Source organism: Engraulis encrasicolus, chromosome 9, assembly GCF_034702125.1.
Source record: "Engraulis encrasicolus isolate BLACKSEA-1 chromosome 9, IST_EnEncr_1.0, whole genome shotgun sequence".
Taxonomy (NCBI): Eukaryota; Metazoa; Chordata; class Actinopteri; order Clupeiformes; family Engraulidae; genus Engraulis; species Engraulis encrasicolus.
In genome coordinates, this window is record NC_085865.1 from 22,014,327 (window position 1) to 22,028,280 (window position 13,954).

General features: G+C 43.1%; 1 protein-coding gene across 3 annotated transcripts in view; it reads right to left on the reverse strand.

Moving 5' to 3' along the window:
• Window positions 1-829: 829 nt before the first annotated feature.
• LOC134455601 (melanoma receptor tyrosine-protein kinase-like) overlaps window positions 830-13,954 on the reverse strand; it is a 60,051-nt gene continuing 46,926 nt past the window's right edge. For 2 of the 3 annotated variants that reach the window (XM_063206764.1, XM_063206763.1), the window contains 7 exons: window positions 13,671-13,826; window positions 12,195-12,270; window positions 11,656-11,802; window positions 8,784-8,881; window positions 7,470-7,895; window positions 6,622-6,718; window positions 830-4,441 (listed from right to left, as the gene is read on the reverse strand). In XM_063206764.1, coding sequence (XP_063062834.1) covers window positions 4,077-4,441; window positions 6,622-6,718; window positions 7,470-7,895; window positions 8,784-8,881; window positions 11,656-11,802; window positions 12,195-12,270; window positions 13,671-13,826 — 1,365 coding nt within the window. In that variant the 3' untranslated portion in view covers window positions 830-4,076. The remainder of the gene's footprint in view (window positions 4,442-6,621; window positions 6,719-7,469; window positions 7,896-8,783; window positions 8,882-11,655; window positions 11,803-12,194; window positions 12,271-13,670; window positions 13,827-13,954) is intronic. The other variant, XM_063206765.1, reaches the window with a different exon arrangement.

Here is a 13,954-nt window from a genome sequence, read left to right on the forward strand (position 1 = left end):
GAGAGGTTCCATTGGCCCATTGTTTCCGGGTTCTATTATTGCAAGGGGGAGTGGGGGGAAATCCCCCTTTAGGCAGACCTAAGGACTGTCCTATTCAATGCTAGGAGCATTATGACACGTCCCTTTAGGCAGACTGGAACCTGGTCATGTTAGGTGCCCATAGCAACCTATTACATTGGCATATACAGAATCTCTGATAACATTGTGGTCCCTGGCTCCAAAATGGCCCCAAAGATGCATTCAAGAATTTTGTCATAATTACTTTACTTGTGAAGTGAAGTGAAAGCCCATTTGGGAAATTCCAACTCCCATTGTCATTGTGACACAGCACTCAACAGCACACAAGTGATCACTGCACACTGTACACAACAACATTGCATTTATGCCTCACATGTGCAAGCGGGCAGCCCTTAAATTGTGTGTATTGAGGGGGCCTTTCAGAAGATCTTGTCTGGAGCTGGTCACAGCTGTCAGCAACCCTGACAATTAAAATCTACCCCATGACACTTAAAACTCTGTATTTACCGGTCTTGGCCACACCATGGTGTTCACTGCAAGTCTTTTGTGTGTGTATGTCTGTGTGGCACTACGTGTGGGTCTTCTCTTTTTTTTTCAAAAAGCCTGACATGGCAGGGATCCTGGTGTTGCAACACTTGTGTGCAGTGCCACAATTCACTCATCATGACAAAATTAATGCAGCTTCGTTTCCAGAGCTCTAACGTCACATTCTTGAGAACATTCAAAACAGATTTGAGTAGCCACTTACAGCCGCCATCAGCCTGTTTTCATTAGGATTGTAAACAAGCCATGAAGGAGATAGTAATGACACTTTACGTTCACGTGTGTTTATTGCTATTGGATGCCAACAAACTAAATCGCGACAACATGAAAATATTAAGTGCATTAAAATGTACACATACTGTTTATCACATCACAGGAAGGCCTACTCAGACCACACGATAGTCTCCTCGACCAGAAGTTTGCGACCTCCGTGCTTTTCAAAAAGCTTAAGAAACTACTGAAACAGTGTTTAACTATACTGTACAAGTCGACAGAACAAAAAAAAAAAGATTGAGATGTGAAATGCCTAGTTAAGAGGCAAAGTGTGTGTGTATGTGTGTGTGTGTGACTGTGTTCTCAAACAACCCTTTAAATGCATCAGGATGTGTTGTCTTTGAAACTGATCCAAATCTTTGGTGGCGTGTGTGTGCACATACTTGGTGATAGTCCACCTCCTATAAAGTAGGAAATGGTAAACAGGAAAAGCCAACTAACTATGAGCCACTGAAACAGGATTAGAGAGAAAGGTAGACTGAGAAATTGACACATTGTTTCAAATCTAGCACATTTTAACAAAATAGTACAATGCAACAGATTTTTGGATTCATGGTCTATAAAACATTAGTTGGGATTTAAACCTATGCAAACAGCAAAGTAAAGCTACCGTAAAAACTGCAGTCCTCAATCTTTGTCTAAACTAAAGGAAAATCAACACATAGGCCTACTTGTGGAACCAAACACATGTAATTAATAATTGAAATTCTGGCCATTTTGTGGGTAAAATGTGCCAAAGCAAACAGCAAAGTCCCTCCATTTCAGTATCAAACTACTTTACTACTTTAGTAGAAAAATGCAAACCTTGCTCTCTGCAGCACTTCTATCCATTATTGCCCATTGTTCATTCACAAAATGACCACATAGTAGTTCCCATGCAGTGTGCCTGGTGCATTATTCAAGGCTTCATATTATTTAAAGTGTTTTTGATTGAATAATTAATAGTTACGTGTGTACAACATTCTTGTTGTGCTATTAAGTAGTCTTGCTTACTGTACAGATTTGACTCGGGGCACCAAAAAAAATTGAAGAGCTCTTTTCCAAAATGCCACAAAAGCAATTCAGTTTTAAAAAAGCCCCGGGAGAGGGGATACAAAACTAGGACCTCATTACAAGGTATGTATTGAGAGGAGGGCCCTTTAGGCCCGGCCAAAGCCATCATTGGCCTTGACATTGGGGCAGTTGGAGCTGGGTTAATGTTATCTGGTTTTCCGGAGGACATCCAAACAAGAAAACAGTGACTTTACGGATATTTACTGAGAAACACAATAAAAACATGTTTTTGAGTATTTTGAAATTGTTAAGATTGCTAGATCAGCCAGTTCCTGCATCACACAAACAATTATAATACTGCTTCAACATTACATTCCAAAACAACTCTACAAGGACATTCTGTAACATTCTGCTAAAATAAGACAATATACAAAACATGTACAAATACAAATTGTTTTGTACCCATTTCACAGTTATGCATCTTTAAACACTAAATCAGGGGTCCCCAAACTTTTTTCTCTGGCGGCCACATTATTATTCCTGACTGTGATCAGGGACCGGGATCAATCATGTGGGCTGTATACTAGGCCGCTGCCTGTTAAAGCCATAATTTCTAGCACAGAATAGTTCATTATTACATGCGATTTGCAAAAGCAGTGAGTACTTCACATGTTTTTCAATTTAAAATACCACAGGTATTCCTTCTAATAACCATGTAAAAACAGCATGGAAAGGTTAGAAAAATATGGTGATTGACAGCTTATGAGTGATACAATAGAAATGGTAGGCCTGTTTATATTACAGTGAGATGAGAAGCTGTCAAGACAAGAAACTTCTGGTGATTCACACTAGGTTAGTGAAAATTAAACTGTAGGAACGCCTGTTGATAAACAAAATACAATGTTTAAAAAAAACATATTATTATTACTATTTTTTTCTGAGAGGATTGCTTCTTTGGGCCAGTTCAAATGATGAGGTGCAGAGAGGTGGAGGGCCGGTCAAAGGGACATGGCGGGCCGCATCCGGCCCCCGGGCCTTAGTTTGGGGACCCCTGCACTAAATGAACACTGATACATTGAACTATTGTTTGCAGTTCAAAAGCGGATCTACACTGGAGTTTTGAAAATGGAAAATAATAAATTATCCTGCAGTGTACTGTTAACTAAACTAGTTCCTAGTAGACTATTGTGACTACAAGGGTGTCTCGTGAAAATTGTTGTGGTATTTCATTTCAAGTACTTTTCGTTTATTCACTGTGAAAACTTCCCTCGGCCCTTGCAGGCTTTCTTTCTTTTTATGTTTATATCTGTTTTTTCCCCTCAAAGAAGCTATTACATAACCAGTAGCAGCCGTGGCCTAGTGGTTAAGAAAATGGAACTTAAGATCAGAGGGTTGCAGGTTCAAATCCCACCATTCTACTCCCTATCTCACTCCATGGCTGAAGTGCCCTTGAGCAAGATGCCTAACCCCACACTGCTCCAGGTACTATAACCTATACCCAGTGCTTCAAACTAAAATAACTGTAAGTCGCTTTGGATGAAAGCGTCAGCTAAGTGTAATGTAATGTAACATAACCATCTTCACTCTAAAACACTGCGTGTGTGTTTGTCATTAGCCCCTGATGTGTGAGTCAGTGATGTGTCCTGTCCTGGCAGGCTACAGTGCTCCTGTTGTGTCCTATTCGCGTCTCTTCCTCCGCTGGAGGTCTCCAGGGGGCGAAGGTGCCACGGCTGTGTGGCTGTAACTTTGCTGGCTGAGAGCCAAGGCTCAAGGTGAGGTCAACGGTCATCGGTGAGCATCCGCCACCTTTATCCTGTGGATTGCTGCCACGGTGACGGTTTTATTTATCCAGAGAGAGGGGGGGCGCTCCAGATGGCTCTGGCAGCCATATTGAAGGGCACGGATACTGTGCAATTCTCACACACCCGTGGTGGGCATACACATACGTACATACCAATACCAACGTACGCACAAACCCATCCGCTCACACGTCAATCACACAACAAATCCCCGGTATTTGTTCAGGTGCTCATGTGAAAAACTCATTAAGCCTTATAAATATAACACTGCAGGATAAGAGCTGAAGTTTTTTTTTTTTTGACGCTTCAAGGGTTGGTTGAATTGAACCACTTCCTTTGCAGTTTCAGGCCCAGTTTCAGCCAGGCTCATGTGGTGCCAGAGAATGGACCATGGACCAAGCACCGCATCTGCGCTCATATCTGCAGCCTGTTGCCACAGCGCTCGTCCTCTTAACGTGCAGCGGGGCTCGCCTGCACTTTGCCATTCAGTCCCAGGTACTCCATGTTCTCTGCGGCGGGCAGGAAGAGGTTCCTGGGGATGTCCAAAGGCACAAAGCCCTCTTGGTAGTCGGGGTTGTCCAGGTCGGAGCAGAGCGGCCGCGGGAGCGTACACCTGGCCGTGTTTAGGTACTCTGGGCCTTCCGGATTGCTCCCAAACACCTCACAGTAGCCTTCCTCATCCTCATCCTCATCTTCTTCCTCGACGCCGTAGCTGTTGTACGTGCTGGATCCAACGTGCCTGTCCATCTCGATGGGGTCTTCGTAGTTGGGGTTGATCATGTCGCAGAGTTCAGACTCTTGCTGGTTCACATACTCTGTTTTGAGGAAAACGAAAATGAAGGTGGGAGTAAAAAAAAATTAAGTTGCACAGCGAGGGAAAGTGATGCATTGCTGGGTGTATCACAGCTCTGGCTTAAAGGCTTAGAGTGGGCTTAGCTTGTTAGTGCAGATGGAAAGCATTTCCCATAAATCACCACAGTGTTACACCACTAACGCACACGCACACACATACACACGCGCGCGCGCACATACACACACGCACGTGCACACACACGCGCGCGCACACACACAAACATATAATTGCATCTCTAATGAAAATTGTTACATTTCCTATCAGTATTTATGGGAAACTTTCCACAGGTTCCTTTGTAAGGGCCTTGAACCAGACTTATGGAAATCCCAGCTTGGCTTTTGATTTCATTCTTTTGTTTTAAACATGCAGTAGACCTACTGTAAATATTAGGTTTTGATGATGTTTAGTGTGTACCAACATACTGTAAAACTGTAGCCCAAGTGGCAGTGAGATAGAAAAATGCAATATACATACAGTGCCCTCCATAATTATTGGCACCCCTGGTTGAGATGTGTTTTTTAGCTTCCAATTATTTTATTTTTTTTCTAAATAATATGGGACCTTAATGGAAAAAAAGAGAAAAATCCAACCTTCAATACAAGTGCATTTATTCAGTTGGGAAAAAATCCCACATAAAGAAATAATTATTTGACATCAAATAATGTGTGTCACAATTATTAGCACCCCTGGTGTTAATATTTTGTACAACCCCCTTTTGCCAACAAAACAGCACCTAATCTTCTCCTATAATGTTTCACAAGATGGGAAAAGACAGAAAGAGGGATCTTCAGCCATTCCTCTTTGCAGAATCTCTCTAAATCATCCAGAGACCTGGGTCCTCTCCTCTGTACTCTCCTCTTCAGCTCACCCCACAGGTTCTCAATGGGGTTGAGGTCAGGGGACTGAGATGGCCATGGGAGGAGCTTGATTTTGTGTCTGGTGAACCATTTCTGTGTAGATTTGGCCATATGTTTAGGGTCATTGTCTCGCTGAAAGACCCAGTGACGACCCAGCTTCAGCTTTCGGGCAGAGGGCAACAGATTTTGATTTAAAATGTCCTGGTATTTCAAAGCATTCATGATGCCATGCACCCTAACAAGGTTCCCAGGGCCTTTGGAAGCGAAACAGCCCCACAGGATCACTGACCCACCCCCATACTTCACAGTGGGTATGAGGTGCTTTTCAGCATGCGCATCTTTCGTGGTACGCCAGACCCACTTAGAGTGTTTGTTGCCAAAAAGCTCAATCTTGGTCTCATCTGACCAAAGCACACGGTCCCAGTTGAAGTCCCAATACCGCTTGGCGAACTCCAGACGCTTGCGTTTATGATTGTGAGTGAGGAAAGGTTTTCTCCGTGCATGCCTCCCAAACAGCTTGTTGGCGTGTAGACAGCGCCTGATGGTTGATTTGGAGACTTTGTGACCCCAGGATGCTACCATTTGTTGTAATTCTGTAACAGTGAGCTTTGGAGATCTTTTGATTTCTCTTACCATCCTCCTCACTGTGCGTGGTGGCAAAATAAACTTGGGTCCTCGTCCAGGCTTGTTTACCACTGTTCCAGTTTTTTTGAACTTCTTAATTATTCCTCTCACAGTGGATATGGGCAGCTGCAGTTGAGTGGCAATCTTCTTGTAGCCTCTGCCTGACCTGTGAAGGTCGACGCACATCTGCCTCACTTGTATGCTGTGTTCCTTTGTCTTTCCCATGTTTAAGAGTGGATAAGAGAAATGGCCTCGGTGTCACGTCATATTTATACCCCAGGGAAACAGGAAGTGATGAATTACTAATTAAATGTTCCTACATACTCTGGTAAACTTTGTAAACTACTGTAGAAATGACAGAAATGCTTCAATTATATTTATTTCCTGGGAATTGTTAAGGGTGCCAATAATTGTGGAACAGGTGATTTAATGAAAAATAATTATTTTTTAGTCAGGGATTTTTTTATTTTCTTACAATTCATTTGAGTTGAAGGCTACATTTTCCTACAATTTTCAGTGTGACAGTATTCTTCTGCAATAAACACTGAATTTATTTTAAGGCTTTTAACACATCTCAACCAGGGGTGCCAATAATTATGGAGGGCACTGTAGTATTTGGCAATTGCAATAAAGTGTTTGCTGGACCTGTGGCACTTCTTACCTGGCAGAGGATGGTCTTTCTCAAGTGGGCCTTGTGTTGGATCTGTGATGTAGCGTAGAATTACGCTGTTTTCTCGAACTGGGTGGCCATTCTGATTCTGTGCCAGAAAAAATAAAATACAGGTTGGTCAGATTCACTATACAGATAATTTATCCAATACAGAAAGAAATGCATACATACAGTATAATGCTGCTTTAAGTTAGGCTTCACAATATAGTTTAATTTGAATGTACTGTAAGTCCAGTCCAATTTCCATTCACATCAAGGACCGCAAACCATAAACGACTGCAGTATATAAAGCAGCTGTAGATATTAAACCCATACTTCGCCTGGGGAAATGAACCTGGTGAACCCTGTCAAACCCTGTTTCTGTAATTAGTTCTGCATTACCTAACTGCAGTGCATATTTCACAACACACACTGCTCTATAGACAGATACCCGGAAGCACGGAAATTCTGTGTAATGCTCAAGACAAACTAGCCAGTCTTTCTGAGAAACCCGAAGGCCAACAGGTTGAACCAGGTTTGCAATCCTTAAACTGTTGTCATGAACTCTTGAAGGTACTCAAGGTGTGCTTTGCATTACACTGCACACCCAAAGCCACATACATTAATTTAGGCATTTTTGAAGACACTTATATCAAAACTGACCTGTGGCTACAAGTATTTTTTAGGTACAGGGTATTGGTTACAGTCCCTTGAGCAATGTGGGACTCGATGCTTTCTTCAAGGGCACTGATGCCTTGCATAAGGGCACCACCCAGATTCAAACCTGCAAACGTTCCAATTCTAAAACCAACCCCCTAACCATTAGGCCCTGGCTTCCCCAGGTGGTAGAGTATACTTACTCTAGTTCTAATGATCACATGCAGTGGAGATGGAGATGGAGGTGGTGTGGAGGTGGAGGTGGAGGAGGTGGTGTTGGCCGAGTGTGGGGTGGCTGTGTGCCTGTGGAGGGGGCTGTTGTGTGCTGTGTGTGTGGGGGTGATGGCTGTGGCTGTGGCTGAGGTTGAGGCAGCGTTGGCGGTCACCAGGGTTAGGCGAGGCTGCTGTTGGTGGTGGTGGTTGTGGTGCTGCTGCTGCGGTTGGTGATGGTGCTGGAGGTGGTGGGGTTGGGGCTGGCGGGTCATGCCCGGCGTGCCCTGTCTGAAGAAGGCCTTGGTGGGCAGAAGGTACTCCTCAGGATCCACCACGTCCTCCAGCTCCTCGCTGCTGATCAGGCTCCGGTAGAAGCGCGTGTCCGTCGGGCTGGGCAGGCACATCCGCTCGTCTCCCTGTGTGCGGGACGGGTAGTGTTACAGTTAAACATCCCTTCACTTTCAGCCGTTCATCCTCTATCTATTGTATGTGGTATAGCTCATCAAACATATCTATCTATCTATCTATCTATCTATCTATCTATCTATCTATCTATCTATCTATCTATCTATCTATCTATCTATCTATCTATCTATCTATCTATCTATCTATCTATCTATCTATCTATCTATCTATCTATCTAAGCCTGGCTCTTTGATCTAGTGGTCAAAGTCCCAGTTTGATACCCCAGAAGGCCCATTTTCCAAGTACGAATGAGGCATCTTTCCCTCCCTTGGCTACAATGTGTTTATGTAGGCTATTTGTTGTCATGGCCATTCCAGAGGAATCTCCTCACGGTGCCTACCAGGGATTCTAGAGGGCTGCCGTAGAATCTTCACTGCCTCCCTTACACGTGTGTGCTGAGGTGTTGCTAATTGTGTTGCTACAGACTTTTGTAAGGCAATGCCATACTTCAGCAATGTATGGGAGCGGTGTGGTTGTAGAACCACTACAGAGGCGTGGAAGTTAAAATCACAAGGTAACTTACCGCTACACACAGTTGGGCAATAACTAAGAGAAGTCTGAGCATGAGTCTGAGTTTAACCTTCTAAGACCGGGAAATGCATCTGTAGGTATTTACCTTTAAGACCAGCTGCAGCATGCATATTACCTTCAACAGCATTGACAATTCTGTTTAATTAAGTTCAATTAAATATTCAATTAAGCTATGATTACAAAAAATTGTCACTTTCACTTCCAACATAACCTCTCTTCCTTGGAGGAACCTGAAAGATGGAAAACATGAAAGATGGAAAACAACAAAGTTGTTCAACCGTACGGCTGTGCATAGGCAAGTGCATTACCTGTATGACCAGGTAGCGGGATGGATCGCGAGCCATTTTGGAAAACTCTCCAACAAGCTCCCTGAAGTGCGGCCGGCTGTCTGCGTCAATCATCCAGCCTAGCACATCACAACACACAGAGGATGACAGTTTCAATTAGGGTTACACAATTCATCAAAATTGTAATTTTGTCCGTGACGATTAAAAATCGTGGTCATGACAATTTTATTGTGATGGCACAGGGGGCAATACGTATAGTGACCTGCCTTCCCTTCAGCCATCCTTGAAGCTAGAATGGCTCTATGCTGTTGCCTTTTACATAATTATTAAAATTCGGCTTTATTTTGTTCATCCCTTGTATAATACATTCTTCTTGGTTATATATTTAATTTTATGATTTGAAATTCAATAATCATGATTTTGCCTGAAATCATTGTGATTACATTTTTTTTCCATAATTGTGCAGCCTAGTTTCAATAGGGGTGTCTCCTCTGCGTTTACAGTAACTGTCAACAAAAGCAGCTTGGTTGAGACCTTGGCTGAGGTTTGATATGCTAAGTCAGATTGTATTTCAACCTAAGTCAGTAAACAAATGATCAGTGTCAGATCAGGGATCAAGTCACATGAGACCTTAAGTCCTGTTGATGTGCAGCAGTCAGTAATCCAAAACAAGATCTAAATCAAGATGTGTATTTTGTAAATTCAAACACACATATATGATTCATTTTTAAAGATGCCTGTCCACTGTGTAACTCTTGGACTATAAGCAAAGAGCTGTGCCTAGCCCGGTCACCATGTCCACATATATGTAGCTTGCATTCATACACAAGACCTAGAATGGCCAAATTGAAAAATTATTATTGGTGTGAACAGACACAGCAACCAAAATGAGGGGACACAGGTCAGTCATCCCGGGCCCAGGGAGAAAAGGGGCCCAAAATTGGGTCCTCATCTCATGTATGTATGTATCTCGGGGGGCCCTTTTAAATGACTTTGTCCCAGGCCCGGCAAAAGCTGTCAGCAGCCCTGGGTGTGAGGGGTGAACTCTGTTGGAGTTCATGTTCATCTGATTGCAATATGCTTCTGATTTTACCCATTCACTAATGTTTGGTCGTAACATGCTATCTGCTGTAATGCGCCATCATTCACAATCACCGGTATACATTTCCGTCCAGCCATCATGTGGAGGCAAATACAAATTTACTGGACTTTTATGGATGGCAAGGTCAAGCTAGTGAAAACCTTCTACCCACGGGGACTGCTCGTTTTTCCGACGCACCATTGGTCCGATGCGTCAATATTCCGAAAATTTCCCATTTATCCTACAGCACTTAGTCTTACAGACCTTTTACCCGATAAAATGAAACCCTTTGTCCCGACAGTCCAATGTTCCGACCAAACGTTGCTTTAGTTTAGATTACCGTCATCTCTGATATGCCCAGTGGTCATGCAGCTGTCTGTAACAGGTAAGGTTTAGGGAAAGCTTGCAATACTGAAAAAAAGAAACTGCAATACTGACAGGTTAGGCTTAAGAATGGTTTTGGGTAGGGCACAATTGTAAAACTTGGAAACATTGCATTAATTACAGGTTAGGTTTAAGGGTGGTTTTGGTAAGGGCATAGCTTGACCAAGCGCAATCTATGAGCTCGCCGCAGCCCATGCAGCTGAAGTTTTTAGCAACGAGGAAAACAGGAGCAGGACCTGGAGAATGATGATGACCGACCCCAAACAGCTATTGGTCGGAACATTGAGCTGTCGGAGCAAAGGGTTTAATTAAATTATTCGGTAACACTTTATTTTAGGGATACATCTATAAGCACTAATACATGCAATGTTAATGCCTGCCTAAGTAACTTGTAAGGCATGTACTAAGCAACAGCTAAGGCCTACTAGGTCCTTACTAAGGTTAAATTGGTAACAAATCCCTTATTGTGCATGAACAAGACATTGGTGAATACATGCCTAACAAATGTTTGATTTTGCTTTGTACATGCCTTACAAGTTACTTATACAGGGACATTGTATGTATTAGTGCTAATAGATGTATCCCTAAAATAAAGTGTTACCAATTATTTCAAGTTAATGGGCTGTAGGATGAATGGGAAATGTTCTGAATATTGACGCGTCGGACCAAAGAGGCGTCGGAAAAATGACATGCTACCCTACCCACACGACTGTTGCAATGCTCGTGTTGGAGGCTAGCGGTTGCCAATACAGTCAAATTTCCCCATGATCATAATGTCTTCTGCAGGTATGGACAGGCTGCTAATCTGGTTGATTGGCAGGCTAATTCACATCACCACTTTCCATACATTTCTCTCTGATGACTGCACAACTCCCACATTGTCTATAGTTCAATTCCAAGGAAAACGCTAAAAATGAAAAACGGTTGGAAAAAAGAAACATGACTTTCATAATGTACCCTGCCCAAGCATCAGCTGTGTCAGTGCTTGTCTTTACTGTATTGCAGAAAACATACACAGTTAGGCCTACTTTTTTGTCAGTCTCACACTATCTCCCAAAATCTTTGGGCTAAAAGGTGTAGAATGCATGTTATCAATAGACATGATGTAAACGCCTATGGTGTTCATGACATTACCAATCAACTCATATTTGACCATGGTCATGTACAGTAGATGTCTAAGGTGTAGATGGTGTAAGGCAGTGGTCTCCAAACGCTGGCCAAATCCGGCCCGGGCATGGTAAACATTTGGCCCACCATGATATTGGAAGAAATGAAAACATATACAGGTATGTGCTATCTGTGGCCATACGGTTGGGTGATTTGTTTGGCCTTCGGCATCAATTGCATTACAATTTGGCCCTTGGGGAAAAATAGTTGGAGACCACTGGTGTAAGGTGTAGAAGGTGTAGATGTTACCAATGGACTCACATTTGACCATGATCATGTAGACGTCTATGGTGCAGATGGGGGGTTGGGGAAGACGCTCTCCCTTCTCCAGGATGTCAGCAATGGTACTCGCCGGGATGCCGTCATAAGGTTTCGACCCGAACGTCATCAGCTCCCAAACAGTCACACCTGTAGAGAGATCACCATGGAACCATGGAAGCAGGTTCACCAATTGTGATGCATATGCATGCATGGTTTCAGCCCAGAAACTATTAACAAATACTAGGCATTATACAAGTTTCAACACATTTTGTCTGTTTCATTTAGTTTGTTGGTGATTTTATTCTACATTGTAAATATTACTTTTATGTATTTTTATTTGGCCTTTATTTATCCAGGAAGGTCCCATAATGTTATGAAACCTCTTCTTCCAGGGAGTTACAATTCTATTCTAAAAATATCAATAGGCTATTGCTCAGGAATTTACTTAATCATGACGTTTTCCTACCAAAGTTGTACAGCACATTCATTACTCAGTTGAGTGTACATTGACAGCATTCATCCTGTCTTCCAAAACTCACCGTAGCTCCATACGTCGCTCTGGTGAGTGTAGGTCCAGTGGAGAATGGACTCCAATGCCATCCACTTGATGGGTACCTATGAGTAAGAACAAAAGAACTTGTTTGTTTTTACTCTCGCTCCCACCTCCATCCCCGTCACGTCACACTGCTCTGCACCCTTTCTTTCTTACCCCCCTTCTGTCTCTACCTTTCCATCTTTGTATCTCTTTCTGTTCTCTCTCTCCACCCAAATACTTCAAGGCGTTGTGTTTGTGTCCAGTTTACAGAGCAATGTGTTTCCCATCCATACTGTACACCTCGATCTGCAGACCTCTCTGTGGTGCAGCACCACAAAATGAAATCTGAGCACCACCAATTAGTTCTGCCTCTTTTCCCCCCAATGTATTTAGTATTTATTTTGCACCCTCTGTCTGTCTGTCTGTCTGTCTGTCTGTCTGTCTGTCTGTCTGTCTGTCTGTCTGTCTGTCTGTCTGTCTGTCTTTCTGTCTGTCTGTCTGTCTGTCTGTCAGTCTGTCTCTTTCTCTCTCTCACGCACACACGCACACACATACAGACAGAGCAAGCAGCGAGAGAGAGTGAGGAGATGGAGCGAAACAACTAAGCATACATTTCAATGAGGGTACACACATAACACTTTTCATGGCAGGGCGCGGTAAAATGGTACTTGGACTGTGGGAAATGCTACAGACCCTAATCTTTTTTTTAGATTACACATTTAAAGAAAATGTCATATTACATAATTTCCAAATATACCATTTCCTGGTGGCAAAACATCTAGTGATGTCATGGAACAGGCATTGAGATCCATGGCATGACTTGATTCACCACAGGGTCTTCATGCAGGCTCACCCCTCTCTAACCCAAGAGTGAAGACCAGTCTGACACCTGAGCGTTACGGCTACGGGTTTGTTTAATGAGATACTTTGTAAACAAAGCCTCGCAGAGATGTTATCTAACTACGCCACAACCCACCGTCAAGCTTCAGTTCCTCGTCACAGATCATATCACATCTAAAGCCTTCCTTGGAAGGCCTCCAAAAATATCACAAGACCAGGACAAGTCTCAACCAACTGTGTAAATGTATCGCAATTTGCCAGTGACAACATACAAATGTGTGTCATATTGCATTTAATTTGGTTCACATTTTCCCCTCTATCCTTTTCTCCTGAAGCTAATATCATTCCCATGTGAAAGATTAGTCACAATATTATTTGTAAAACTCAAATTAGATTTCACTTCATATGCTAAAGTTCATTACTTGGGCACGATCCAACAACAAAAGGAATCCATAAGTCATTAGCTTATTGCAGCTTGATGGTGATATGTAAGAGCACAAATGAATCACTTTGAGGACGTGCACAATTTTAACCAAACAACAACAACACAACACAACACAACACAACACAACACAGAACACACACTTGACACAACATACCACAACACAACACAACACAACACAGAACACACACAACACACCTTGCCTCCATCTGAATGGTACTCCTTCTCATCAGCGCTGAGGAGCTTGGCCAAGCCAAAGTCGGTGATCTTGACGTGGTTGGGAGTCTTGACGAGCACGTTCCTCGCGGCCAAGTCCCGGTGGACCAGATGGCGCTCCTCCAAGTAGCTCATACCCTGTGGGACCAGTAGCAAAGCATTCTGGGTAGGATCTGGGAAGTGCTGCACTGTACCAGAGATTCTTTAAGTATAGAGATATGCCAATATAATGGGTTTCTATGGGCACCTAACGCGACCAGGTTCCG